The sequence below is a fragment of the Muntiacus reevesi genome, chromosome 5, assembly GCF_963930625.1.
Source record: "Muntiacus reevesi chromosome 5, mMunRee1.1, whole genome shotgun sequence".
NCBI classification, from domain to species: domain Eukaryota; kingdom Metazoa; phylum Chordata; class Mammalia; order Artiodactyla; family Cervidae; genus Muntiacus; species Muntiacus reevesi.
The window spans coordinates 21,720,185-21,746,471 of NC_089253.1; the positions used below are offsets into that span (position 1 = coordinate 21,720,185).

Genomic DNA, 26,287 nt, shown 5'->3' on the forward strand with positions numbered 1-26,287 from the left:
AACCCTGATGTCCCCCTCGCAAGTCGAGAGGAGTACCGACTCCCCTGTTGCAACTCGAGATAGATAAGACAAATCTATCTGAACCAACTTGCCATCAGATTTTGTTTATTTTTTGGCTTCAGATTTTGTTTATTTTTTAGGAAAGTGAACAATACTTGTATTTCCTTTTAAAATGTGAGAAATTTCTTGGTAGAGAACTGGAAGGTGAGTACAAAGCATTTTAAAAGGAAAATATCTACCTCATAGGAACTATTTACTTACCTTAAAAACTACTTCCTCCCTTGCTAGTTTCTCTGTACATCCTAGAAACTCAACACTTGAGTTTGTTTCAGATTGCAGTGTTACAGATAACCTTGTGAATTAAATTTGTTTTTATTTATCTTACAACCTAGCTCTGCAAACACTCTTCAGCCATAATAATTAAAGCTTATATACAAGAAACCAATTTCCATGCTCTTCCTTATTTTTATTAGCACCCAGGAAGGAAGCAATATGAGCTGTACCAAATGTACAATACTGCAATAACAGAGTTTGATTTGACAGGGATACTGCATTTGTGGCTAATTTCATAGTATCACTAACTGGTTCTCTCAAGCAGGAAAGTACATTTCTTTCAGAAGTGAAATCATTCTTCATTAAGGAGAACATTTAAAATTATGCAAAAATATTCATAAAATCTACCTACTGGGTGACCAATTACTGCCAATATTGGGGTAACCATCTCATGGTTTTATAAAATTCATAATCATCAGTTCTAAACGCTTAATATTGATCATTAGTTAATATTACCTCTCATATACTTAATATTGGAAACTTAATAAAAACTATTAGAATCAAATAATGAAATGCTACTTTGAAAAAAACCTTAAATGGTTTCTTGTTTTGTGTGCAATTACAGAACACTATTCTTTTGAAACTGAAGTGTAATTTGAAACTAGAGATTCAAATGTTGTATAATTAAACATCTCTCTGTAGTGTTTAAAATACATAGTAAGTATTTTTAAGAGAAAGAAGAACAAGAACTGGAGTACCTGTGCCATAGGCTAAAGCATTAAGGAAGTAATTCAACAAACATACTTTTTTTTTTACTTAGCTGTCAAATCCATCGCCGTATTCTTACTTGGTTGATCCACATTTGGTGTTAACTCTGTGACTGATGTTAAACTAACAATTTGTCTAAAAGAAGCTCACATCTGAGATGTTACATCATCAAATCAATAGTACAACCACATTTTGTGGGTCTAAGGCATAGGAACAAGGCACTGAGCATTGTACAGCAGTGCATCAATAGAAAAAGTTGTAAACTCATTAAAAGACTTGAGACTGCTTTAACCAATGAGATAAAATTTCATAAATGACTTGTACCTAACTTACAGGAATAGTTAATGCTCAGATTCGCTTCATGATGCAAAATAGGCATTGTGGAAGAAAAATGGTTTTTAAAAATATTTCAGCGATTTTTTTAGACTGAATTCGGTAAGTTAATCAATATACATTGTCTTGCATTCTTAAACTACTAAGAAGACATAATCACTTCACTATATCTTTCATTTACTTAAAGACCTGAAACAATTTAACACCTTCTTAATGCTGTTTCCCAGATAAGACAATTCTTAAAACCACTGCTACCAAAGTGTTACATTTAAAGAACTGAGTTATTAGTCCTTGGCTGAAACCCAAATGTTCAGTCTCTTGAAAAATCAATTTTGTGTTCACCTGGAAGGACTATCTGGAATTCTGATGGATGTTTACCTTATTCAGGATGATTTCAGAACAAAGCTCTGCCATGATATCGTTCTAGTATTTTTAATATGTAAGTTTTCCTATCTTATCTGATTTTGGTTTTTCATCTGCATAGTCTAAAATGGCAGAATATATATATATATATACACACACACACATATATGGCTCAGTAGACCTCTTCACTTCTATTCCTTTTGTCCCAATACTTTCTCTGATAGGGTAGAGATAGAACACAACCCCAAAGAAAGAAGACCATGAAAATGTGCACCTTCACTGGAAGGTGATAGGAGAGCCCATGTCCAGTGTTTAATTCCAAACTGCAACATCCCATGATTTTCCAATATTCTGATTTCAAACATACATTTAACAATCATTTATAGAATCCCAGAAACAATATCTAGGGAGGGTCCAGCCAGTGAAGCAGACAGCTGTACTTCCAACCTCCATGAAGCTGTACAAAGGCCTCCATAAAAGTGTACAAAAACTCTGAGTTAAAAAAAAAAAGAAGAAGAAGAAAGGGAAAAGACACATGGCTTCTGGCTTCTGGCTCCAAATCCAGATAAACTGTGAAGCCAGACAGGCAACCAACTGCTTGCTCATTGTGTTAATTAGGTTGTTGATTTAGCCAGATTTGCTCTGCTTTCCTTGATAGCGAAATGCCTGTCAAAATCAGAAGCAGAATTCAACCTCAAGTTCTCTTTTAGTTTGTTAAGTTCAAAGTCATGGAGAATCTTGACAGTCATTAACTTTTCTCGCTTGATTCTTGCCAGAACATCTTTTGGAACATCAGGGATCATCCAGGCCAAGAAAAATTTAATTAAAAACACAACATGCTAGAGGAAACATAAGAGAAAATCAGAGACACTGTTTAGCTATCAAATGTTCAGCAAAATGTTCTTACAAATCATTTCATTCATTCAATAAACTGTGCTTGACACAGTAGATAGAAGGAAAAGCAGGAAGATTTAGTCCTTGGTATTGAAACTTTCCTATAAAACCAACATTAAGCAAATAAATAAATATATACTAAAATATGTAATTACAGAGATTCCAGTTGAACTTGGTTATTGAATATACTCTTCATCTATGCTTCCTCCTGCAAACCTAATCAAATATTTGTAAAGAAATTAATAAATTGCATTGTTCACAAAGAAACAAAAAAAGGGAGGAAACTGAAAACAGACTGGAGAGTGAAGAAAGCTGGCATTTAAATTTGCAATTGATGATACCATGATGGCAGAAACCAAGACAAAAGCCAATTTCATCTTGAATCATCAAAAAAGTTCAGAAAAGATGGTGCTAAGGACTGTGAAGTCATAGTGTGGGTGGAGTTAAAAATAAGAGGATTATTTAAAAATCTGTATAAGGGGCAGATGAATTTTCAGAACCTCTCTCTCATCCACAATTCGGGTATTACTTCTCTCCAACCTCCGTCCAGCAGCAACTGAGTGCTTTATTTTCTCTAGAAATTAAAACAGAAAGCTGTGCACTCAGAGACAGCAGGGATGGCAGAAGATGAAGATGTGGCATCATACTGAAAATAGGACAACTCAGTGATGTTCAGCATTCTGAATCACGAGATCTCTCCCTTCCCTTCTTGGCTCTCAACACAGCCACGAAATAGCTCAACAAGCAGGAGGTTGAATGATTTTTTTTTCCTCTAGAAAATATACCTAATCAGGGAAATTACAATTATAGATACCAAAATTTTGTAGGTCTCAAATGAAAAGGTGCCTTTTTCAGCCTACAGTGAAACCCACCCAAATGATCTTCCTCCTGTATCCACACAAAGTTCATGATCAGGTATCATTGCTTCACTCTTAAATATAAGCAGATTGCTAAGAACAACCAAATGCATAAGGAGGACTCTAACGTGGAAGAGTAAGATGGAAATGGACAAATAGGATCTATTGCCCATTTAGGATATCTAAGAGGATATAGAGAGAATTATGGGAATGAGAGAACAGTAGCATAATAAGACAAAGACACAAACTGGACTATTTATAAGAGAGAAAATAAGTGATAATTAGAATTTCAAAACAGTTGTTAACATCTGAATAAGAAAAATCTCAGAAAGATAGGACAGAGAAGAGAAGGAAATTATCAAAGAAATAATACAAGCAAATTTTCTCAACTTAAAGGGTAATGACATTTGCAGATCCAAGGAGTTTAGTGAGTATTGAAAACAATGAATATTGGACAATATCACATGACTATCTGGTGAAGTTTCATGAAAGAAGGTCTAGTGAGAGAATCCTCAAAGTTTATTGACATATACACAGATTATAAACAAAGACTGGAAACTTAGAATGGTATTGTATTTTTATAGCAACACTGGAAGCTGACAGAAAATAGAGCAATGCCTTAAAATTTCAGGAATATCTAAATAAAGTTGATTCAAAGTTTTTCAGGGAAAATGACTTTTACTCTTGAATACTATACCAATTAACCATCTATGAGAAAAAGAAGCTATTTTAATATTCAAGTTCTCAAAAATTGCCCATTTTCCTCAGAAAATTAATAAAAGATGTGCTTCATCTAAATAAACTAGTAATCTGAAAATGGGAAAAACCTAGATTGCAGAAAATACTGTATTTAATACAAGAGAAGTTAAACTCCCAGAATGATGGTGAATCAGAACCTGTAGTGAAAATCATAAATAAACAAAAACAAAAACTCAAAAGAATTCTTTTTGTAACTTACCAGGCTGAAAGGTGATCTAAAACACTGATGGAAAACGTGGGAATGAAAGTGACAAATTCATAAAGAATTGAGGGGGAAAGAGATTTAAATTATATACATAACCTCGATAAAAACAAAATTAAACAAAAACTGATTGGAACTTGTGTTTTCTTGCCTTAGACCTATCTAGCCTATTATTGGCCTTTACTAATGCTCAAAATCCTTCAAGCTAGGCTTCCGCAGTACGTGAACTGAGAACACCTGCAGCCAGACATCCTGGAGCGTGAAATCAAGCAGGACTCAGGAAGCATCACTATGAACAAACTAGCGCAAGTGATGGAATTCTAGCTGAGCTATTTCAAACCCTAAAAGGTGATGCTGTTAAAGTGCTACAGTCAATACGCCAGCAAATTTGGAAAACTCAGCAGTGGCCACAAGACTGGAAAAGGTCAGTTTTCACTCCAATTCCAAAGAAGGGCAACACCAAAGACTGCACTCATTTTACCACACTCATTTACCACACAACTGCACTCATTTTACACGTTAGTAAGATAATACACAAAATCCTTTAAGCTAGGCTTCAACAGGATGTTAACCAAGAACTTCCAGATGTTTATGTTGGCTTAAGAAAAGGCAGAGGAACCAAGATCAAACTGCCAACATCCATATGCAAGAGAATTCCAGAAAAACATCTACTTCTGTTTCATTGACTATGTTAAAGGCTTTGACTGTGCAGATCACAACAAACTGTGAACAATTTTTAAAGAGATGGGAATAGCAGACCACCTTACTTGCCTCCTGAGAAACCTGTATGCAGGTCAAATAGCAACCATTAGAATCAGACATGGGACAATGGATTGGTTCAAAATTGGAAAAGGAAAACATCAAGGCTGTATATATATTGTCACCATGCTTGTTTAATTTCTATGCAGAGTATATCATGGAAAATGCTAGGCTGGATGACTCACAAGCTGGAATCAAGAGCCAGGAGATATATCAAGAACCTTAGATATGCAGATGACACCACCCTAATAAAAGAAAGCAAAGAGGAACTAAAGAACCTCTTGATTAAGGTGCAAGAGGAGAGTGAAAAAGCTGGCTTAAAACTTAACTTTCTTTTTTTTTTTTTTTTAATTTTTTATTTTTCAGTGGGTTTTGTCATACATTGATATGAATCAGCCATAGAGTTACACGTATTCCCCATCCCGGTCCCCCATCCCACCTCCCTCTCCACCTGACTCCTCTGGGTCTTCCCAGCCCACCAGGCCCGAGCACTTGACTCATGCATCCCACAAAACTTAACCTTCAAAAAACACTAAGATAATGGCATCCAGTCCTATTACTTCATGGCAAAGAGATCGGGGGTGGGCAGTGGAAACAGTGACAGACTGGGCTTCAAAATCACTGTGGATGGTGATTCCAGCCAGGAAATTAAAAGACACTTGCTCCTTGGAAGAAAAGCTGTGACAAACCTAGACAGCATATTAAAAAGCAGAGACGTCACTTTGCCAACAAAAGTCCCATTAGTCAAAGCTACGATACTTCCAGTAGTTATGTACTGATATGAGAGTTGGACCATTAAGAAGGCTGAGCATCATAGAATGATGCCTTCGAATTGTGGTATTGGGAGAAGACTCTTGAGAGTGCAAGGAGATCAAACCAGTCAATACTAAAGGAAGTCAATCCTGAATATTAATTGGAAGGACTGATACCGAAACTGAAGCTTCAATACTTTGACCACTTGATGCGAAGAGCTGACTCATTTGAAAAGACCCTGATGCTGGGAAAGACTGAGGGTAGGAGAAGAAGGTGACAACAGAGGATGAAACGGTTGCCTGGCATCACCAACTTGATGGACATGTGTTTGAGCAAACTCCAGAAGATAGTGAAAGACAGGGAAGCCTGTTGTGCTGCCATCCATGGGGATGGCAAAGAGTCGGACACAACTTAGCAACTGAACACCACCACCAACAATCAAGTGAATAAGTGCCTTGTATTTCTTAGTTGTTTAGTCCCTAAGTCGTGTCCAACTCTTTTGTGACCTCATGGGCTGCAGCCTGCCATACTCCTTACTCCATGGGTTACCCCTACTTCTACTCGGGTTGTTACTTACTTCCTCCAAGGATCTTCACAACCCATGGATTGAACCTGCATCTCCTGCATTTGCAGGCAGGTTCTTTACCACTGAGCCACCATGGAAGCCCTACATTTATTTATCTCTTCCTTATAGGCCTTAACGTCTCATGATTTGTGGCCCTCTGTTTAAACCTTGGTCAAACACCCTCTCTGTATTGGTTTTCTTGTCTTATATCCATAATTATACTAGTTATTCTACAAGGAAGGAAATGTAATATAGTGGGAAGAGTGGAGGTTTGGCAGTGAGACATCTGGCATTGAAACTCAGCTTTAATATTAGCTGATTATCTTTAAACCAACTATTTAATTTTGCTGACTGTCAGATTTATTTGTCAAGGGTGAATAATAAGGCTGAACGTAGAAAGCTATTATTATAGCTTCTGGAACTGGTACATAATAGTCAGTAAAATTGGTGGGTCCTCTGACCTCAAGGGAAAAGGTCTTAATTTTTCTTTTCTGTGACCTTGGTATCTTAAACAATAGCAAGGAATAACAGGCAATCTGCTGTACTTAAATGATTCCTAACTTACTTTTTATGACAACAAATACTTCCTTCAAAATACTCTACTGAGATAATGCTAATTTTCTGCTCAACAGATACTCTTAGAAATATATGCCTGAAGGGTGAAAAGAGACTTACTGGCATGAAAGTTAAGAAAAGCTTACCTCCATGATTATGATGAAGGTCATCTTGGCAGCAAGGACGTGCCAGAACTGAATATTATGAACATATTTGTCCTCACTGTCAGGAGGATTTCTGTAATCTCTGTATCTGAAAAAATGGAAGTCAATGCAAAAAATAAATTACAACTTCAAACAAAAAGACCTAGCATAAATTCATACTGTTTCTTGTAAGAGACCCTTTTCTGTTCAGTTCAGTCACTCAGTCGTGTCCAACTCTTTGCAACCCCATGAATTGCAGCACGCCAGGCCTCCCTGTCCATCACTAACTCCCGGAGTTTACTCAAACTCATGTCCATCGAGTCAGTGATGCCATCCCGCCATCTCATCCTCTGTAGTCCCCTTCTCCTTCTGCCTTCAATCTTTCCCAGCATCAGCATCTTTTCCAATGAGTCAATTCTTCATATGAGGTGGCCAAAGTATTGGAGTTTCAGCTTCAGCATCAGTCCTTCCAATGAACACCCAGCACTGATCTCCTTTAGGATGGACTGGTTGAATCTCCTTGCAGTCCAAGGGACTCTCAAGAGTCTTCTCCAACACCACAGTTCAAAAGCATCAATTTTTCGGCACTCAGCTTTCTTCACAGTCCAACTCTCACATCCATACATGACCACTGGAAAAACCAAAGGCTTGACTAGATGGACCTTTGTTGGCAAAGTAATGTCTCTGCTTTTTAATATGCTATCTAGCTGGGTCATAACTTTCCTTCCAAGGAGTAAGTGTCCCTTTTAGTTGACCCTTTTAGTTGACCACAAAAGTCAAGTCAAAGGAAAATAACTGCTATTACCAAACATTTATCTTTCCTATACAGATAACAATCAAAGCCGTATGTTACTAATGTATAGTATAGATGTAGCAGGAGACACAAGTGAAACTTCTCTCTTGCCATGAACACAAGTTTCTCAGGATTTAGCTAAATATGCTCTTTTCATTCCATTCCCTTTCTTCTTATTCCTTAACAACTTAATTCTACCATCACTCCACTGACACCAACCGTCTCTGGTCATAAATTGAAAGAACATTTTAATTCACATCTTATTTTATGTCTGTGAAGAACAGAACTTGACACGGTCGACCATTTTCATTTGCTTGAAACTCTGTTTTCTTTTGGTTTACATGACGCGGCATTGTTTTTGTGTTACTTATTATCCTTCGGGGGTTTCCCTGGTATTCAATTTGTGAGTTCAGTTTTTCTATAATGTGTCTAGATATTGATGTTCTTCAAAGATTCTGTCCAGCTAGGAAGTGATGGCATCAAGAAGTCTGACACTTGTTATGATTCTTCTCTATATAAATATGGAATAGGACTTCCCCGGTGGTCCAGTGGTTGGGAGTCTGCCTCATTAATGGGGACACAGATTCTATCCCTGGTGTGGGAGGATACCATGTGCCCCATGGAGGCTAAGCCTGTGTGCCAAAACTACTGAGCTAGTGCGCCTAGAGCCCATGGTCTGCAACAAGAGAAGCCACTGCAGTGAGAAGCCCACCACAGCTAGAGGCTAAGTCCCACTCGCAACTGGAGAAAGCCCGCGGGCAGCCAAAAGCAAATAAAAAATATGGAACATAAAAACGTTTTTCTCTACCTGTGTTGCAGGTAGACAAAAACAGATATTGCTGTTTTTATTGGAATCCCAGATGAAGCAGTTGGTTTAAGGTTTAAGTTTAAAAGCTTTGATGTACCATATATATGTGTGCACGTGTGTACATATATATATATACACATATATACACACACATATATACACATATATATACACACACACACATATGTGTGTGTATATGCATAAATGATCTTTAAATCCTAAAGTAAAAAGACCCTCACAGTTCATGAGACACAGAGTGTGAAAAGAACAGGTTTACAAATCCAATTTCACACTCCCTACATTGAAGAAACCTTTCAGATGGGATGGCTAATGGACCAACTATATTGTTCTTTCTTTTCCTCTCTCTCTGTTTGAGGACACATAGTTAAATTCAAGTAGATTGAACGCACATATAATATGACCATGCTGTGTGATCTATAGACATTAAAGCTTGAATCAAGGGGACATTTGCTGGATAAAATTTTTCCAATAAATTTAGAAAATAAGAAACAATTCAAAATCAACATTATCTTTACCAATAGTATTCTCTTACTTTTGAGTATTCTACTTTTTTCAAATCAGAACCATACAATGTGTGGATTTTAGAACTGATGTACTTTATCCAAGATTTTTACGGCCCCAAGTAAATTTTTGTTAAGACATGAAGAAAACAGAGAACTTAACAAATACATTTAAAAAGCAAAATGAAAACAAGAGAAAACCTGCAAGTGTTGTAGTCTCGTTTCTCCGAAGGTACAGTGTTGTTTGGAAAATCGGCTATGAGGAATACTGACAGGCTGTTATTGACATACCCTCTCATAGGCCAAGTTTCATTTACTGAGTAGGCATAGTAGTAAACTAAACGGGGAATCATGTCCGATGTAAATGCAACAATAATAGCCTAAAGGACAAAGCAAGAGGAAAATCATGAGCTAATAATGCAGTTTTATCAAAGTCTGATTTGCATATCATTCAGATCATTGTACCTTAAGGATGCAAAATTACTAGTATGCTATTACTAATCATGTTAACATATGAGTCTTTGATCTAAAACATGAAATAGTTCACTTATGGTGTATGATCAGTATTACAAGATTTCATAGCTAGAAAGAGTTACATTGAAATTTTAACCTCACTATTTGTTTCCAAAAACACCATACCTGTATCTGTCTCTTTCCATCTTGCCTCGCTATTTCTCACATTTCTTACTGTTTCATAATACAGTTCTACTCTCTTTAACCGAATTTTACTTGCCTGGATCAATTTCATAAGATAGGACAGACTCTGTATATGTGTGGCAGGGAGTGTATAGGGAATGAGGAATGAAGAAACAGAAGACCATGTACTGGTAAATTTCCCATTGTTCAGTGCAATTAATTTCAGTACTTGATTCCGTAGGAATGGTGTTTTTCCCATCATTTCCTAAGCTCTGGAATAGTGTAAATGTCATGTTCCCTTTAGGTAAGATGAGTCAATTTAAAATCATTTTGCTCTGCATTTACATTTTTAGTGATAGATTTTTAATACTTTAATCTTTTATTAATTGTAAATGTTCTATTAATTTTAAATTTTTATTAATATTTAATATTTTTATTAATATTTTAATATTGCTTCTATAGCTACTGGTACATTTCATGTTTTATATCACTTACTGACCACATTTTGGCAGTTTTATTTTCTGAAAAAGTGACAATTTCAAACAGATTTTAAAATGTATTAGAATAAATATATATATAGCATTTTTATAATTTTCTCACTGTACATTGTAATTCTTTTTTGAGATTGTCAGAATTTTGTCTATCTTTTCAATGAACCAACTCTTGATTTATTTAGCAATTATATTACCTTTTATTTGTTTTCTAATGTGATTTTTTCTGCATATACCTTTATTCTTTCTTTCTTATCACTTTCTATTGATTAGTTTTACATTTTTTCTTAGTTTCATATAACAGGCTCAGTTCATATTTTCCTTCTTTTCAATAATAAAAGCATTTATTGGTATACACTTTTTATAAATATGGTTTTAGCAGATTCGTATGAGTTTTCATTTTAATTAAGTTCTCCTTGTAATTTCAATTTTATTTCTTTTTTGTGCAATAAGCTTTCTTGGAAGCATGAATATTAAGTGGCTAAATTTTCTTTTTTGGCTATCTTATTATCAAATTCATTTTTTATACCATTATTGTATGTGAATATGCATTGTAAAATTTCAGCTTTTGGGAATTCAGTTTTATGACCATTTTTAATAAGTGCTCCATAAAAATAACAGGTAAATGTTGTATATTCTATTTGTACTACACAACTTTATGTATAATAAGGCTTTAATTATATTACTTATATTCTTTATACTGTTACTTATTTTCTGTCTACTTTCTCAGGTGGTACGGGTATCATGTTATTTTAATAAGCATGTTTTACAATTTTCCTTGTATTTCTAAGAGTTTGCATGTCACAGATTTGTCTGTGTTGTTTAGCACATAAAAGTTTAGGGACATTTTGTCTTTATGAAGGTCACCATGATGAAATCAATGTAAATATTGAGTTAAACATTATTCACAATCTCCCTACCCTCAAGAAAAAAAATCATCAAGTACAGTTTCCACTGAAATAGGTCTACTTACATTAGTTGCAACAGAAAGGACAGCCATTCCGTAAAGAATGTCTTGCCAAACACCTATGCTATGAGCCTTCGCAGCTACAGGTCTCCTGTACTGAGTCGTAAGCTTCCAGGCATCCACCCGAATCTCTATTATGTTATTCAGGAGCGCGAGAAGAGGGGCCAAAGGAAAAGAGGCCACAAATAATGTAACAAATCCAAACTGAATAACTGCGGGGACAAAAGACAAATTCACAAACTCATCATTGTGGAGGGGAAAAGGGAACAGTTGGCCTAACTCCTGCCACTTCCTTCATTTTGAAGGGATCTACACCAGCAAAACCCTCCAGGCCTCCTTCCAGCTGCCTTCTTCCCCTTTCCTAGAGGAAGCACAGTGACTTATTGCTTACTAGACCAAGAAGGAGAAATTAGTCATGCACAGCTCAGTTCTATCCCTGCTGTTTCTTTTAAGATCTGCTTGTCTGAAAAAAGCATCTATTCTTATTAGATAAGATAGTCTTCTTATTCATAAAACACAGTCTTTTATTATTATGGCCTATGTTTAGGTCTGTTAGTCTAGTATTTATATTGGTATTGGCACATTTGTGGGGTAATCAAGCTTTCTATTTTGCTAACCTATGTACTTTTTAAGATCAGAAATAATTACTGACTCATTTGTATGTTCTGAGTATATAAAAGTACTCAACTATAAGCCTTATGAATGAATGCATTATTTAAGATTTGAAGATGCTAACAGAGGAGAAGGTAGTATAAACAAGATATTTGAGAATAAATCAGAAAATGAACCATATAAACATCAGAAATATATATAAGTTGCATGTGAGCAAAGGAAATACAGACACCCTAGAATGAGGTATTTTTAAGGTACCGGTTCTCTGTACTAACTTGACATCTTTCTGAGCATGTTTTACTGTCTTTCCTCACTAAGGCTTCACACCGATATAAGCTGGCTTATTTCTCCATGCTTCTTCTTTTGCTTCCATCAGCACTTGGGGTAAAAGAACCCATGTAGCTGGCAGACTGTACTTCCCACAGGAGAGAACCAAAAAACAATAAGACAAAGATGACTTTTCACCACAGGAAAAAAGAAAAAGGAATCTTCCACTAGTCCTCTGTTTTTAGATAGATCTTGAGTGTTTCTGGATTTCAAGATTTCTCATAATACTTTCTCATTAGCACCAGTCTTTTCATCTACTAATCCAAGAGAACAAACTGCCTCCTTCCTAACTTCTCTACTGAACCAAGAAACAGAAAATTAAGGTGAAGTGTTATGCAGAAACAGCTTGAATTTCTAGGTTCAAATCTCAGATCTTTACCTATAATCTCCGTGGCCCATGGCAAATAACTTTTTCAAGCTTCAGTATTCTTTCAAACAAAATGCAGTGAATGATGACTGTTCTGTAGAATGTTTTAAGATTAGAGATATAGTATGTAAAACAACAAGAATAAATTAACTCTTAGTTGGGTCTCAATAATTAATCTTATTATGAAACACTGATTTCATCTTTTACTTTCAGTTATAACCTCTGACACATTTATGTAAAAATTCACAAGAAACATACACAATTATTTAAAAATTATAGCCTTATGAGTCCACAAATCAAGGACTGCCTAGTTTTATAACTATAGACATCTTCCTATTTGCCAAAAAATACCTATTTTAATTCAGGTATCATATGTACGTATTTCAGTGGAGAAACAGTAACAAATTCAGGTCATCTCATTTATTCTACCATGACTTTTATGGGCCATGAAAATAAGCTGAGAAAACTGTCCTCTTTAATTTCACCAAAACAGCAGAGAAGGTCACACTCTTTCCTCTCTTTAATTGAGAGGAAACACTATAAGTAGATTCCACAATCAGTCCTGGGGTTCTCGCTCTTAAAATTTCATCCCAACCTCTCTTCAATCCTTAGAATATTTTATGTATTTCTTATGTCCAGGTTGGTTTTCCCTTGCATATCTACTTTTAGCTTCATTCTTTTCAGCCTGAAAAAAGGATATACACTAAATATATGTCAGACTCTAGTAATGTTTTTCATTGTATTCCCTCTATGAGCAATCACCAAAGCATAAAAAAAACCCAGAATATATCATATTAACATTAAATTGATAGGAAAAATATCTGAGATTGCTGTTTTGAAACTAAATTTCATCCTGCATTATATTTGGTGAAAATAGAAATACTGAGCCAATCTTTTTCCATATTTAGCCACCAATCTTCTCATCCACTATCCAATGATTTATTGAACACCTACTATGTGCAAGGTAGGAAAAATATTAAGAGGTGAAAAACACTTATTTTACTCAGCTTCTTTCATGTTTCAAGGCAGAGGTTGAAAATTACCTGTTTCCAAATACTCATAGAATAACCCAAGAGAACCAAAAGTTTCAAGGTCATGATCCTGCTCCCATCGACTGTATAGCTTTTCAGAGTTGGTTCGGGCTTTTCGGCGTCTCCACCAATTCAGAACCAAGCTGTTGGAAGTGATAAAAGTAAACATGAAATAGGATTTAAGAGAAAGGGGTCAGAGAATCAGAGTATTAGATCTAAAAAATGGAGGTGAGGGAGGGCAAGTAAGTTTAGATCACAGAACAAGTAGAGAGAGACATGACTGCAACGAAAGTCCAAGTCAAAATCTAGTGTTCTGTTCACATCTATTTGCTAAGGACAAAAGATCTTTATTTGGATGATTAAGAAGGGAAGACAACCCTGCCTCTGCAGGGTAATGTATTTACTCAGAGACAGTTCTTTAAAGGACACATGGAGGAGAGGCCACCACAGGACTGTTTTTACATATTTAGTTCACTAACCTCAACGATGCTGTGATACTAAGGCACTTGGGGGAATGAGAAATGGGTTACAAGAGAAAATGTATGACAAGGGAATATAGAAGTTTATCTAACACATGACAATAAATATGATAATCCTACACAAGATATTACCTAATTCAATTCTATATATAAATATATACATAATATATATATAATTTAATATATCATGATATATTGGATTACTTAAGAAAAGACTTTTTCAAAATTAAAAACTCAATCCATGCAAGAGATCATATTAACACATTTAAGGAGGAAATTATAAAATCATGGTGACTAATGCAGAAAAATGCATTTGATGTATTTCAACAACCTATTAAAACTTATTTATGATAGAAAAGAAGGAAAAGAAGAAAATCGCCTCAGTTTGACCAAAAGCATCTACCAAAATCCTGGGCTAAACATAATTCTTAATAGGGAAAAATAAGCAGAATTCCCTTTAGAATTAAGGTAAAAATAAGAGTGTATATGATCACATTCAAGACTTTAATGGAGATCTTAGCCAAACAATAAAATGAAAAAGAAAAAGTCAAAAGAACTGGAAATGAAGGAGAAATCTATGATGACAAACAGTAATGTGAATGGACTGCTTGCCTAGAAAACTCAAATGAATATAGACAAAAATTATTACAAATAATGAGTTTATCAATATATTGCATTCCTATACATTCACAAAACATAGTAGAAAATATAATTTTTAAAATTTACAATAGCAATTAAAAGTATCTAGAAATGAATTTGATCAGTGATTTATAAGACCTGTATGCTGAACTTCAAATATTTAAAGTCATTAATGTCCAAAATATACGTTTGTGAATAAAAAGACCTGGCATAATATAATGTTAGGTGTTTTTACTGAAACAATTGAAACATAATTCCAATCAAAACCCAAAATACTTTTCCATGTGAATTCTGTCAAGATGTTTCTAAAATTTACGCAGAAAGATGAAAGACAAAGGATAGTGAAGATGTTTCCATAGATAAAAAATAAGTAACTGACCCCACCATATATGAAGAGTTAATGATAAAGTTGTCTTAACTGAGGGAGTGTAGTACTGGTGTGCCTGGTGCTAAGTCACTCAGTGGTGTCTGACTCTCTGTGACCCCACAGACTATAGCCCGCCAGGCCCTCTGTTTATGGGGTTCTCCAGGCAAGAATCCGGGAGTGGGTTGCCATGCCCTCTTCTGGTGGATTTTCCCAACCGAGGGACTGAACCCGTGTCTCCTGCGGCTCCTGGACTGCAGGTGGATTCGTCACCATTGAGCCCCGAGGGAGGCCCTGTGGTACTGGTGTAGGGATAGACGAATTCTGGAGCAGAATGGAGGCCGATTATAACCTTGCATTTGCTGTCTGACATAAACAATGTTGCAGATCATAGGCAGTGGGGAAAAGGGACTTTCAATAAATGGCAACATGAAGTTATGTGTGTAAGAAATGAAACTGGACCTTTTATAGCAAACACGAAAATCCCGTCCATAGTATATTAAGAATTTAAAAGAGAAAGGCAATAGTAATGCTACAATATTAAAAATATTTAAGTACATGAGAATTGGTTTTTGATCTTGAGGTATGAGAGGATGTATTGAACAAGACTTTAAAAATGCTAAACCATTAAAGAAAGAGTTGATAAAAACTCCACTATATTAAAAGTATGGACTTTTGTCCATCTACAGAAGTGGTTCCAGACTGGAAGTGATTTAGCCCACATGGGACATTATTTGAAGTATCTGGTTGTCACAGCTGGGGAGAAGGTGGGCTACTGGAATATAGTAGGTAGAGTTCAAGGATGCTGCTAAACATCTTACAATACAAAGGTAGCTTCCAATACCAAACAATTATCTGGTCCAAAATGTCTGTAGTACTGAACATGAGAAACTGATTAAAGATACTATTAGAAAAACTTGTGCTGGGATAAGGTACTTGCAGCACATATAACCAAAAAGCAAGCAAACAAAAACACAGTAACCAAAGTTATAGAGTATTCCTACAAACCAGTTAGAAAAAATATAAACAGACAAGGAGAAAAATGATTAAAGGACATGAACAACATCTCATTTGTATGGTCAAAAGACTTATTCATGTTATTAATCGAGAAAATGCAAAATAAGAGCAAAATGAGATATTATTTATACTCTCCAAACTGGAAAAAATTAACTAATAAGCAATATAAAAGCATCGTGTCAAATGTGTTAATTAAAAGGAACAGTAATATGCTGCTTATATCAAAACTGAAATACAAGGAAAAAAAGGAATGATAAAAAGGGAAGAGAACCCCTGAGATTTCTGAGACAACACCAACAAGATGGGTATGCATGTAACTGGAGTCACAAAGGAAAGGCGACAATCCAATTCAAGAAAGAGTTTTTTCAGGAATCACAGAAGCACATCTACGTGCTCCATTCTAATTACAAACCTCTTAATTTCCTATTTAGTAACCATCATCTTGAATTCTATAATAACTTCCCTGCTTTTTCCAAAAAAGAAAAATGGTTATATCATCTATGATTCTTTTGAGTTAATTTTTGAGTGAAGAGTCAGAGTACATGGAGTTTTGTTATTTTTGTATATGGATGCCCAATTGTTCCAGCACTAGCTATTGAAAAAAATGAGTTTTTAATGAATTGTTTCTGCACCTTTGTCAAAAGTAAAATAGCTAAAAACAAATAAAAAAAAAGTAAAATAGCTATATTTCTGTGGATTTATTTCTTCAGTCTCTGTTCCATTTGGTTTATATGTCTATCCTTTCTTTCACCAGTCCTGAGTTGATTAATATGGTTTTATAGTTAAGTCTTAAAACCACGGACAGTGAAGCCTGGAGTGATACAGTCTATGGTGTCGCAAAGAGTTGTACATGACTAAGAGATATTGAATAGTGTTAATTTCCCCAACTTTATTCTTCTTTATCAAATTTGCTTTGACCATTCTAGTTCATTTGTCTTCAATATAAATTTGAGCATATGCTTCACTATATCTACTAAAATCCTGCAGATATTTTGATTGGAGCAACAGATATGTTTATTAATTTGGGGATAACTGGCATCTTTACTAAGCTGAGTCTTCCAATCCATCAGCACAATATTCCTCTCCACTCAAACAGATGTAATTTTTTTCAACAGGATTTGTGGTTTTCAGCATACAAATTTTCCATATTTTGAAGATGTGTATCAAAGTGCATTTCTCTGAACTATCAACTGCTGTACTGACAATGTTTCTTCCATTCCATACTTCCATTTCTTCTTTCAGTAGTTCTTCCAATGAGGGTCTATGAACGTAAACTCTTATTTTTCTTTCATGTCTAAAAATGCCTTTATTTCACCTGTACTTTATGTAATAATTAAAATGCCTCTAGAAATCTAAGGTGAGCTTTTTTTTCACTAAGAATCTTGAGAATACTTTTGCATGTAATGTTATTGGTAAGAAATTTGTTGAATATAGGTGGCATTCCTTTTTCTTCTGAAAGATTTTAAGATGCTTTTATCCCTGATGTTCTATAGATTGACCATAACATATCCAATTATGAATTTAATTTATCTTGCTTCATACTTTGGATTCATTTTCATTTCTGGAACTCATGCTTTTATTAATTTCAGAAAATTTTCAGCAATTACCTATTCAAAGAATTTTTTCCTCCACTATTCATTCATTTTTTTCCCCTGAAACTACTAGAATATTAATGTGGAAGCCACTTTATATAGCCCCCCTGCCACTTTAATTTTTTTAACCTCATTGTCTCTCTGTTCCACTGCACAATGTGGGAATTTCTCAGTACTGTTTTCCAATTCACTAATTTGCTCTTCAGTTGTGTCCAGTCTGTAATGGATCCCATGTATTGTACTCTTTATTTAAAGTGTGATTTTGCACTTTCATATATTAACAATGGATTCTTTTTGATATTCGTTTGTTCTTATTTCATTTATATCTATGTTTATTTAAAGTATTTCCTGACCCTTTTTATTGACAATATGACCTCCTTCTATACTTTTAGACTTTGTCAGAATCTTCCACCTGGAGTAAGTTCACTTTCTAAGAACTGATTTTGTTAGCGACCTTTGTAGCATTACATCTCATTTAAGTTTTCAAATTTTGGTTTGTAGGATTAAATTTACTTGTTTCTCTTTTCTTCTACTGCCCTGTCTGTCTTCTTTCCTCTCTGCAAATATTAATTTTCCTCTTCTGTTTGGTTTAGGAGTTTAACCCCATTCTTCCCTCCAGGTTCTCAATCTAGAGCTACGATTTAAAATAACAACTTGGCATTAGTTTGGCATTATTTCTCTGTGGCAATATTAGGGATGTGGTGTATCAAATACTGTTTGAAAGGATACCATCTATGTTCTTCCTTTGTTAGCACATGAAACAGCACCCCAGGAGTACTGGGAAACTGTTGGGGTGAGTGACAGCAGGGTGGGAGGGTGCTTTCAATCACCTTTCATGAGTAAGAATAAACCCAGCCCCTGGATTTAAGTACTATTAGACTGACTAGTCCCCTGTCTCAAATGCTCCACTTCCAGTCTAGTTCATCCTATAGGTGTTAATACCCCAACAGTGTAATTTCCTAACTCGGAGCCCTGCAATATTACAGGCTTATAATTCTATCTCTTTCTATCCATGGGAATTTTCATGTTACAACTGTCATTTTAGTTTGCTTTCTTTCTTCTTCTTCTTTTTTTTTTTTTTTAAATGCATTCATTATTGCTATGCTTTGGGGACAGAGAGTGATCCCTTCATGTGCCAGCATTTAATTCATAACCGATTTTCGTGCCTAGATGTATAGTTGAGCAGGACCCTGTGGGGCCTTCCTGGGACAGACTCCTCCCCATATCATCTGCATTAGCTCCTCTTTGAAGGAATTAGATAATATTATCTGAGGGACATTTCCTGAGTTGTTTCACAGATATGAAAACCTCCACCAAATGGAAGATGTTAACTACTTAATGACCATAAGCATATACCCCCCAAGATTCCTTAGGATTTATAATGTTTACCTCTGTGACATCGCCCTGTTATGTCAGCATCAACCAATCAGAGAACTGCGCATGAGCTGATCACATATCCTATGACCACCTCCGAGGTCATCCGGACTTTGAAAATGCTTTCCTGAAACCCATCGGGGAGTCCAAGCTTTTTCAGCACTAGCTGTCCCAGACTCTTTTATGGCACATTACAATAAACCTCAGATATGCAGATGACACCACCCTTATGGCAGATAGTGAAGAAGAACTAAAGAGCCTCTTGATGAAAGTGAAAGAGGAGAGTGAAAAAGTTGGCTTAAAGCTCAACATTCAGAAAACTAAGATCATGGCATCTGGTCCCATCACTTCATGGCAAATAGATGGGGAAACAGTAGGAACAGTGGCTGACTTTATTTTTCTGGGCTCCAAAATCACTGAAGATGGTGATTGCAGCCATGAAATTAAAAGACGCTTACTCCTTGGAAGGAAAGTTATGACCAACCTAGACAGCATATTAAAAAGCAGAGACATTACTTTACTTTACCAACAAAGGTCCATCTAGTCAAGGCTATGGTTTTTCCAGTAGTCATGTATGGATGTGAGAGTTGGACTATAAAGAAAGCTGAGCACCGAAGAATTGATGCTTTTGAACTGTGGTGTTGGAGAAGACTCTTGAGAGTCCTTTGGACTGCAAGGAGATCCAACCAGTCCATCCTAAATGAGATCAGTCCTGGGTGTTTATCGGAAGGGCTGATTTTGAAGCTGAAACTCCAATACTTTGGCCACCTCATGCAAAGAGCTGACTCATTTGAAATGACCCTGATGCTGGGAAAGATTGAGGGCGGGAGAAGAAGGGGATGACAGAGGATGAGATGGTTGGATGGCATCGCCGACCTGATGGACATGGGTTTGAGTGGACTCCCGGAGTTGGTGATGGACAGGGAGGCCTGGCATGCTGCAGTTCATGGGGTCGCAGAGTCAGACTCGACTGAGCGACTGAACTGAACTGAACAATAAACACTGCACTTTCCTTTACCACAATCTGGTGTGGGTAGATTGACTTTATTGTGGGCAGGCAAGTGGACCCGACTTTGGTTCAGTAACAGATGTGTCCATGACACACAGATATTTTCAAAGAGTTTGAATTCCAGTAATTTTGAGAAATAAAATGCAACTGTAGAATAATTTACAGAGCATATAACACTTAGATTTCCCAGTGAAATATTCATATATTGACTGAAATAAACTTCACTCAAGCAAACAGAGATGCATATTTAAAAATCTGTATTACCTTTATATACATTTGACTGTTGGTTAAAAGTGGAATAGCATTGAACATGTATATTACCCCATGTAAAATAGATGACCAGTGCAAATTCAGTGCATGAAGCAGGGCACTCAAAGCCAATGATCTGGGACAATCCAGAGGGATGGGGTGGGAAGGGAGGTGGGAGGGGATTTCAGGATGGGGGGAAACACATGCACCGGTGGCTGATTCATGTCAATATATGGCAAAAACCACCACAATATTATAATTATCCTCCAATTAAAATAAATAACTATTTTTTAAAGTGAATTTTTTGTTGTTATTGCTGTTGACTTAGACGTTAGCTAACAAAGGCACCATGATAATCAAAGAATTTCACCTTCTTTCAGAGGAAATCTCTCATGGTTACTTAAATAAAGCAAAAACTTGTAAGTCATACATACGGATAAATTGCCTCTTTAACGTTTCCAAAGATCTGTTTCCCAGTCATTATGATGGTCAACTGGGTTGTCAGTTCTACTAGACAGCCTGCAGGATCACACTAGCAGGAAGAAATAGGAGAAAAATTAAGTGAATGATGAAAAGATGGACTTTTGCAACAAAAGGAAACTCAAATCAGAAGGTGAGAATCTGAAGATTTGTATTGGAACAGATATTAAATGATACAAAGGGATATTTAGTCCCAAGTTTCAAGCATGATCACAGTGGTGGTGGTGGTGATTTAGTCACTAAGTCATGTCCGACTCTTGAGACCCCATGGACTGTGCCTGCCAGGGTCCTCTGTCCATGGGGATTCTCCAGGCAAGAAGACTGAAGTGGGTTGCCATTTCCTTCTCCAGGGGATTTTCCCCACCCAGGAATCAAACCCGGGTTTCCTGCCATGCAGGCAGATTCTTTACCAACAGAACTACTAAGGGAAGCCATCTAGTTGCATTAGATTTAGCTGTGGAATATGTTAAAAAAAAAAAAAAAGAAAAGAAAAGACAGGTTTCTGGGCCTTATTCTTAGAAAATTCCGAATCTTTCTATCTGTGTTAGGGCTGGAAGTTGTTATTTTCTTCATGTGACCTGGTAGCAAGCCAGATTTGGAAATCACTGAGCTGGTCTAATTCTATACCCATATGGGGAGCATTTTCTGCTGTACCTCTAGGAAGTTATCATTCATCCTTTGCTGGAAGCCTTCAGAAATATAGAACTTACTTATTCCAGTTCATAGCTCATGTTTTATATCAAACAATAGGTACAACATAACTTTCTTTCCCCAAACAAACTGGAGAGTCTATCAGCAGGATTCTAAGACCAATATGCTCCATGGACAGAGTCAGTATCTTAGACTTTTCTTGAAAGTTGATAAAATTTGAGTAAGTGTGGGGCACACCTAAAGGTACTGAACTAACAGTGAGTTACTGAAGCCATAAATATCACCTCTTTAGAGAATTCTTACCTCTTCACTTCTCCACACACCAAACAAATATGTGTATTTTCCGGGATATCCCACAAACTTCCCTTTAAAGAATGCTACGTAGAAGCAGGATGAATAATAATTTACAAACTGAAACAGGAACATTTTCAAGGTAAGACTGCTCTCATACTCCTGGTGAGTCCGAGGAATTTCTGATTTAAAAAAAAAACAACAAACAAGGTTTAATAATGTGCCTCCCTGTTTCTTCTTAAAATGTTTTACTCCCTGGGACAAGTGGATAGCTAGTCACATTACTCAGAGTGTATTGAAATGCTCCCCACTCAGTTCCTAACTGACCAATATTAAGTAGCTATGGAAGTGTACTAGGCTTTCTAGGACCGGCATTGCATTAATCTCATCACAAGCCTGGGAAGCCATCATTAGTATGTTTAGAGGGGTGAAATACTTGCCTGGGGCCACACAGTCAGAATATGGAATTCAAACCCTTATCAAACTGAAGAGCCTCCTGCTCATCGCCATGATTCCCAGGATATCTGTGTGTGTGTGTGTGTGTGTGTGTGTGCGTGTGTGCACACTCAGTCAGGTCCGACTCTGCGACCCCATGGACTGTAGCCCACCAGGCTCCTCTGTCCAAGGGATTCTCTAGGCAAGAGTACTGGAGTGGGTTGCCATTTCCGTCTCCATATCACTACATGATATCCTGTAAACATTTCAGATCTCTCTTGTCTATTTCCAATACAGTTTAAACAAAGTAAATCATGTAAAGGGCAGAGGGTGATTTCCACATTGAATTGTGCTTCCCTCTCATGAATTAAATGGGTTTATCAATTTTTAAAACAATGTCATGCAAACAGTGAAAGCAATAGTACACATTTCTCCTCTCCTTCATTTAAAGTGGATGATCATATGAATTCTTTTTAATGGCTGAGTAATATTCCATGGTGTGTATGTACCGCAGCTTCCTTATCCATTCGTCTGCTGATGGGCGTCTAGGTTGCTTCCATGTCCTGGCTGTTATAAACAGTGCTGCGATGAACATTGGGGTGCACGTGTCTCTTTCAGATCTGGTTTCCTCGGTGTGTAGGCCCAGGAGTGGGATTGCTGGGTCATATGGCAGTTCTATTTCCAGGTTTTAAGGAATCTCCACACTGTTCTCCATAGTGACTGTACTAGTTTGCATTCCCATCAACAGTGTAAGAGGGTTCCCTTTTCTCCACACCCTCTCCAGTGTTTATTGCTTGTAGACTTTTGGATAGCAGCCATTCTGACTGGTGTGTAATGGCACCTCATTGTGGTTTTGATTTGCATTTCTCTGAACAGTATACTAATGCATATATATGGAATTTAAAAAGATGGTACGGATAACCCTATATGCAAAACAAAAAAGAGACACAGATGTAGAGAACAGACTTTTGGACTCTATGGGAGAAGGTGAGGGTGGGATGCTCGGAGAGAACAGCATTGAAACAAGTATACTATCAAGGGTGAAACAGATCACCAGCCCAGGTTGGATGCATGAGATGGGTGCTCAGGGCTGGTGCACTGGGAGGGCCCAGAGGGATGGGATGGGGAGGGAGGTGGGAGGGGAGATCGGGATGGGGAATACATGTAAATCCATGGCTGATTCATGTCAATGTATGGCAGAAGCCACTACAATATTGTAAAGTAATTGGCCTCCAACAAATAAAAATAAATGGAAAAATAAATAAATAAAGTGGATGATCATTATCTACCACTTAATGAACTCCAAAGATAAGAAAATGTTAAGAGTCTCTTCACACCATAGGAGGATGGTATGAGCTGTGAAAGAGTAAGGGACCATGTTTTTCTGAGATGATGATCTTCCAAGGGTATGAGCTGATCCAGCCAAAACCAGGACATGTTCAGCAACATGGAAATGGTGACACATATTCTGAAGACACAGATAACTCCTCCACTTTACTAAAATTTAGTTGCATTCCTACAAAATCTCTAATGTGAGTACAGGTGATTTTTCTGTGATGAAAGCTAAGGTATTTTTAGGTGCTTGGGTTTTAGGTGCTAATATATATTATACACACGCACACACATATATATGTATACACACATACACACACACATTGTCGCGAACTCCAAATATGAGAAGAATATTTAATGACAGTGACTTCCCAGTGTTTACCCTGCTGCTGCTGCAGCTAAGTCGCTTCAGTCGTGTCCTACTCTGTGTGACCCCATAGACAGCAGCCCACCAGGCTTCCCCGTCCCTGGGATTCTCCAGGCAAGGACACTGGAGTGGGTTGCCATTTCCTTCTCCAGTGCATGCATGCGTGCTAAGTTGCTTCAGTCGTGTCTGACTCTGTGGGACCCCCATGGACAGCAGCCCAGCAGGCTCCTCTGTCCTCGGGGTTCTCCAGGCAAGAACACTGGAGTGGGTTGCTATTTCCTTCTCCAGTGTTTACCCTAGTGCTGAGTAAATACTGTGCTGGTCCAATGACAGTGCACAGATTTGGAGAGAGGCAGAAGCTCTCGGAGAGGGCAGTCACAGAAGAAGCTGAGGCAGGAGCTGTCTCTGATCTCGTCTCCACCTTGCTGGGGGCAACGGCAGAAACAACTGTGCTACTCTCCCCAAATGAACCTCCCATTCCACCTGGGGACCTCTTCACCTTCCCTCATGGCTTTAGGAGAAATTTTCACAAGAACATAATCCAGCTCCTAAGACATGGCAACTGAAAAGAAAAGCACTAACTTTTAGATTTATTCAGGAGGACCTGATTGTTCTGCTTTTCTGACAGAGGCTTTCAAAATTCAACACCTCCCAAAAACAGTATATAAGAAATAAAAATTATCTGTGTCTTGAGAAATGTGTGAGGATTTTATTTAGGCTTCAATTAATCCCATCAAGGAAGGATCAAGGCAAGAATACTCAAAAAAGATCTACAGAGGCCTAATTCCTTTTAGTTCTTCTTCCTGCTTCCATTATAATAGGCCTGAATGTAGCTGTTAGAGAATTCTGAAGTACCAGGCTATGTGTCTACCTGTAGAGCAAAACAGTCTTGAAATGTGCTTTGAAAAGAACTCCCTGGGGGCTGATCCAGAATGAAGGTGTAACATTGGTAGGAATTCTTTTTCAGAGTCATACTAATGATTTGGCCAGCTTACCCATTTTTGTAATCCAGGCAGATATTTTTTCATAAAAGAAATTCAAGATCAAGATGACAATGAAGTTCAAGCACGATCCAGTGAGAGATGTGGCTATCTGGGGAGTGAGGAAACTTTTGACATGCTGTAAGGATGCTTCACTTTCCATGAAGCTAGCAAATGTAGCAAAGACTGACAGGCGGTATACAATCACAGCTACCATACACGCGACAATCAGAGCCATCTGGGGAAGGGAAACAAAAACTGGTCACTCTGGTCTCTGTATAACGTATACAGAGCTGAAACATACTCTTCTCTTCAGCTCATATATTAAGTTTAGCAGATCTGACGAGGAGAGCAAGCCAAGCCAGTTCCTCTCACTATTGTTTAGTTGCTCAGTCCTGTTCAACTCTTGCGATCTCAGAGATTGTAGCCCATCAGGCTCCTCTGTCCATGGGATTTCCCAGGCAAGAAGACTGGGTTGCCATTTCCTTCTCCAGGGGATCTTCCTGACCCAGGGATCAAACCCACATCTCCTGCTTAGCAGGCGGATTCTTTACCGCTGAGCCACCAGGGAAGCCCCCTCTCACTGTAGATGGTATAAACGGCAGGAAGTGAAAACTAGGAAAGTAAAAATGTTAGAGATAAGGCGTATGGTAGCAGCTGAGTGAGTAGAAAATAGAAAAGTGCTCGATGCTCATCCTTTAAGTCCACCCTCTTGAACAAGTTGGAAAATTAGCCAGCAAGTCAGCGTCTGACTGTGGCCTTACCTGTTCCTGGGTAGCCCTCTAAGATTTCTCCTTTTTTTGCATTTTTAAAAGATCATAAAGAAGACAATTATGTGTAAGAGACTATTTGTGGCCCACAAAACCTATAATATATCCTTTACAGCAAACGTTTGGTAATCTCTGCTTTAGTTAAATATGCATTGTGAAGATTACATACTTTCTCAAGAAAAATATATTTAAAAATTCAATTTTATTTTCCCTTACAATATTGCCATTAGCAGTCTGATAAGCCTGGTAGTTTAGATATTTGTATAGATCCAGTATAAATTTTATACCTTCCCATACTGCAAAATCACAAAGATCTTTATAACAATGATAGGAGAATTTTATTGTGAAAGTTGAGGAACTGAATAAAATTAAATGAGTACTAGAAATAAATGACAGTGATCTTATCACACTAGAATATTTTTCATTTAGTGTCCCCAATTGATTATAACCCCTTTTAATTCTATCATCTCTCCTAAAATCC

General features: G+C 37.0%; 1 protein-coding gene across 2 annotated transcripts in view; it reads right to left on the reverse strand.

The window, feature by feature from the left end:
- Positions 1-445: 445 nt before the first annotated feature.
- Positions 446-26,287, reverse strand: part of ANO5 (anoctamin 5) — a 96,269-nt gene continuing 70,427 nt past the window's right edge. For both annotated transcript variants that reach the window (XM_065937230.1, XM_065937229.1), the window contains 8 exons: positions 25,052-25,274; positions 21,935-22,104; positions 20,935-21,032; positions 13,790-13,920; positions 11,447-11,652; positions 9,548-9,726; positions 7,228-7,333; positions 446-2,576 (listed from right to left, as the gene is read on the reverse strand). In XM_065937230.1, the coding sequence (XP_065793302.1) occupies positions 2,352-2,576; positions 7,228-7,333; positions 9,548-9,726; positions 11,447-11,652; positions 13,790-13,920; positions 20,935-21,032; positions 21,935-22,104; positions 25,052-25,274 (1,338 nt within the window). In that variant the 3' untranslated portion in view covers positions 446-2,351. The remainder of the gene's footprint in view (positions 2,577-7,227; positions 7,334-9,547; positions 9,727-11,446; positions 11,653-13,789; positions 13,921-20,934; positions 21,033-21,934; positions 22,105-25,051; positions 25,275-26,287) is intronic.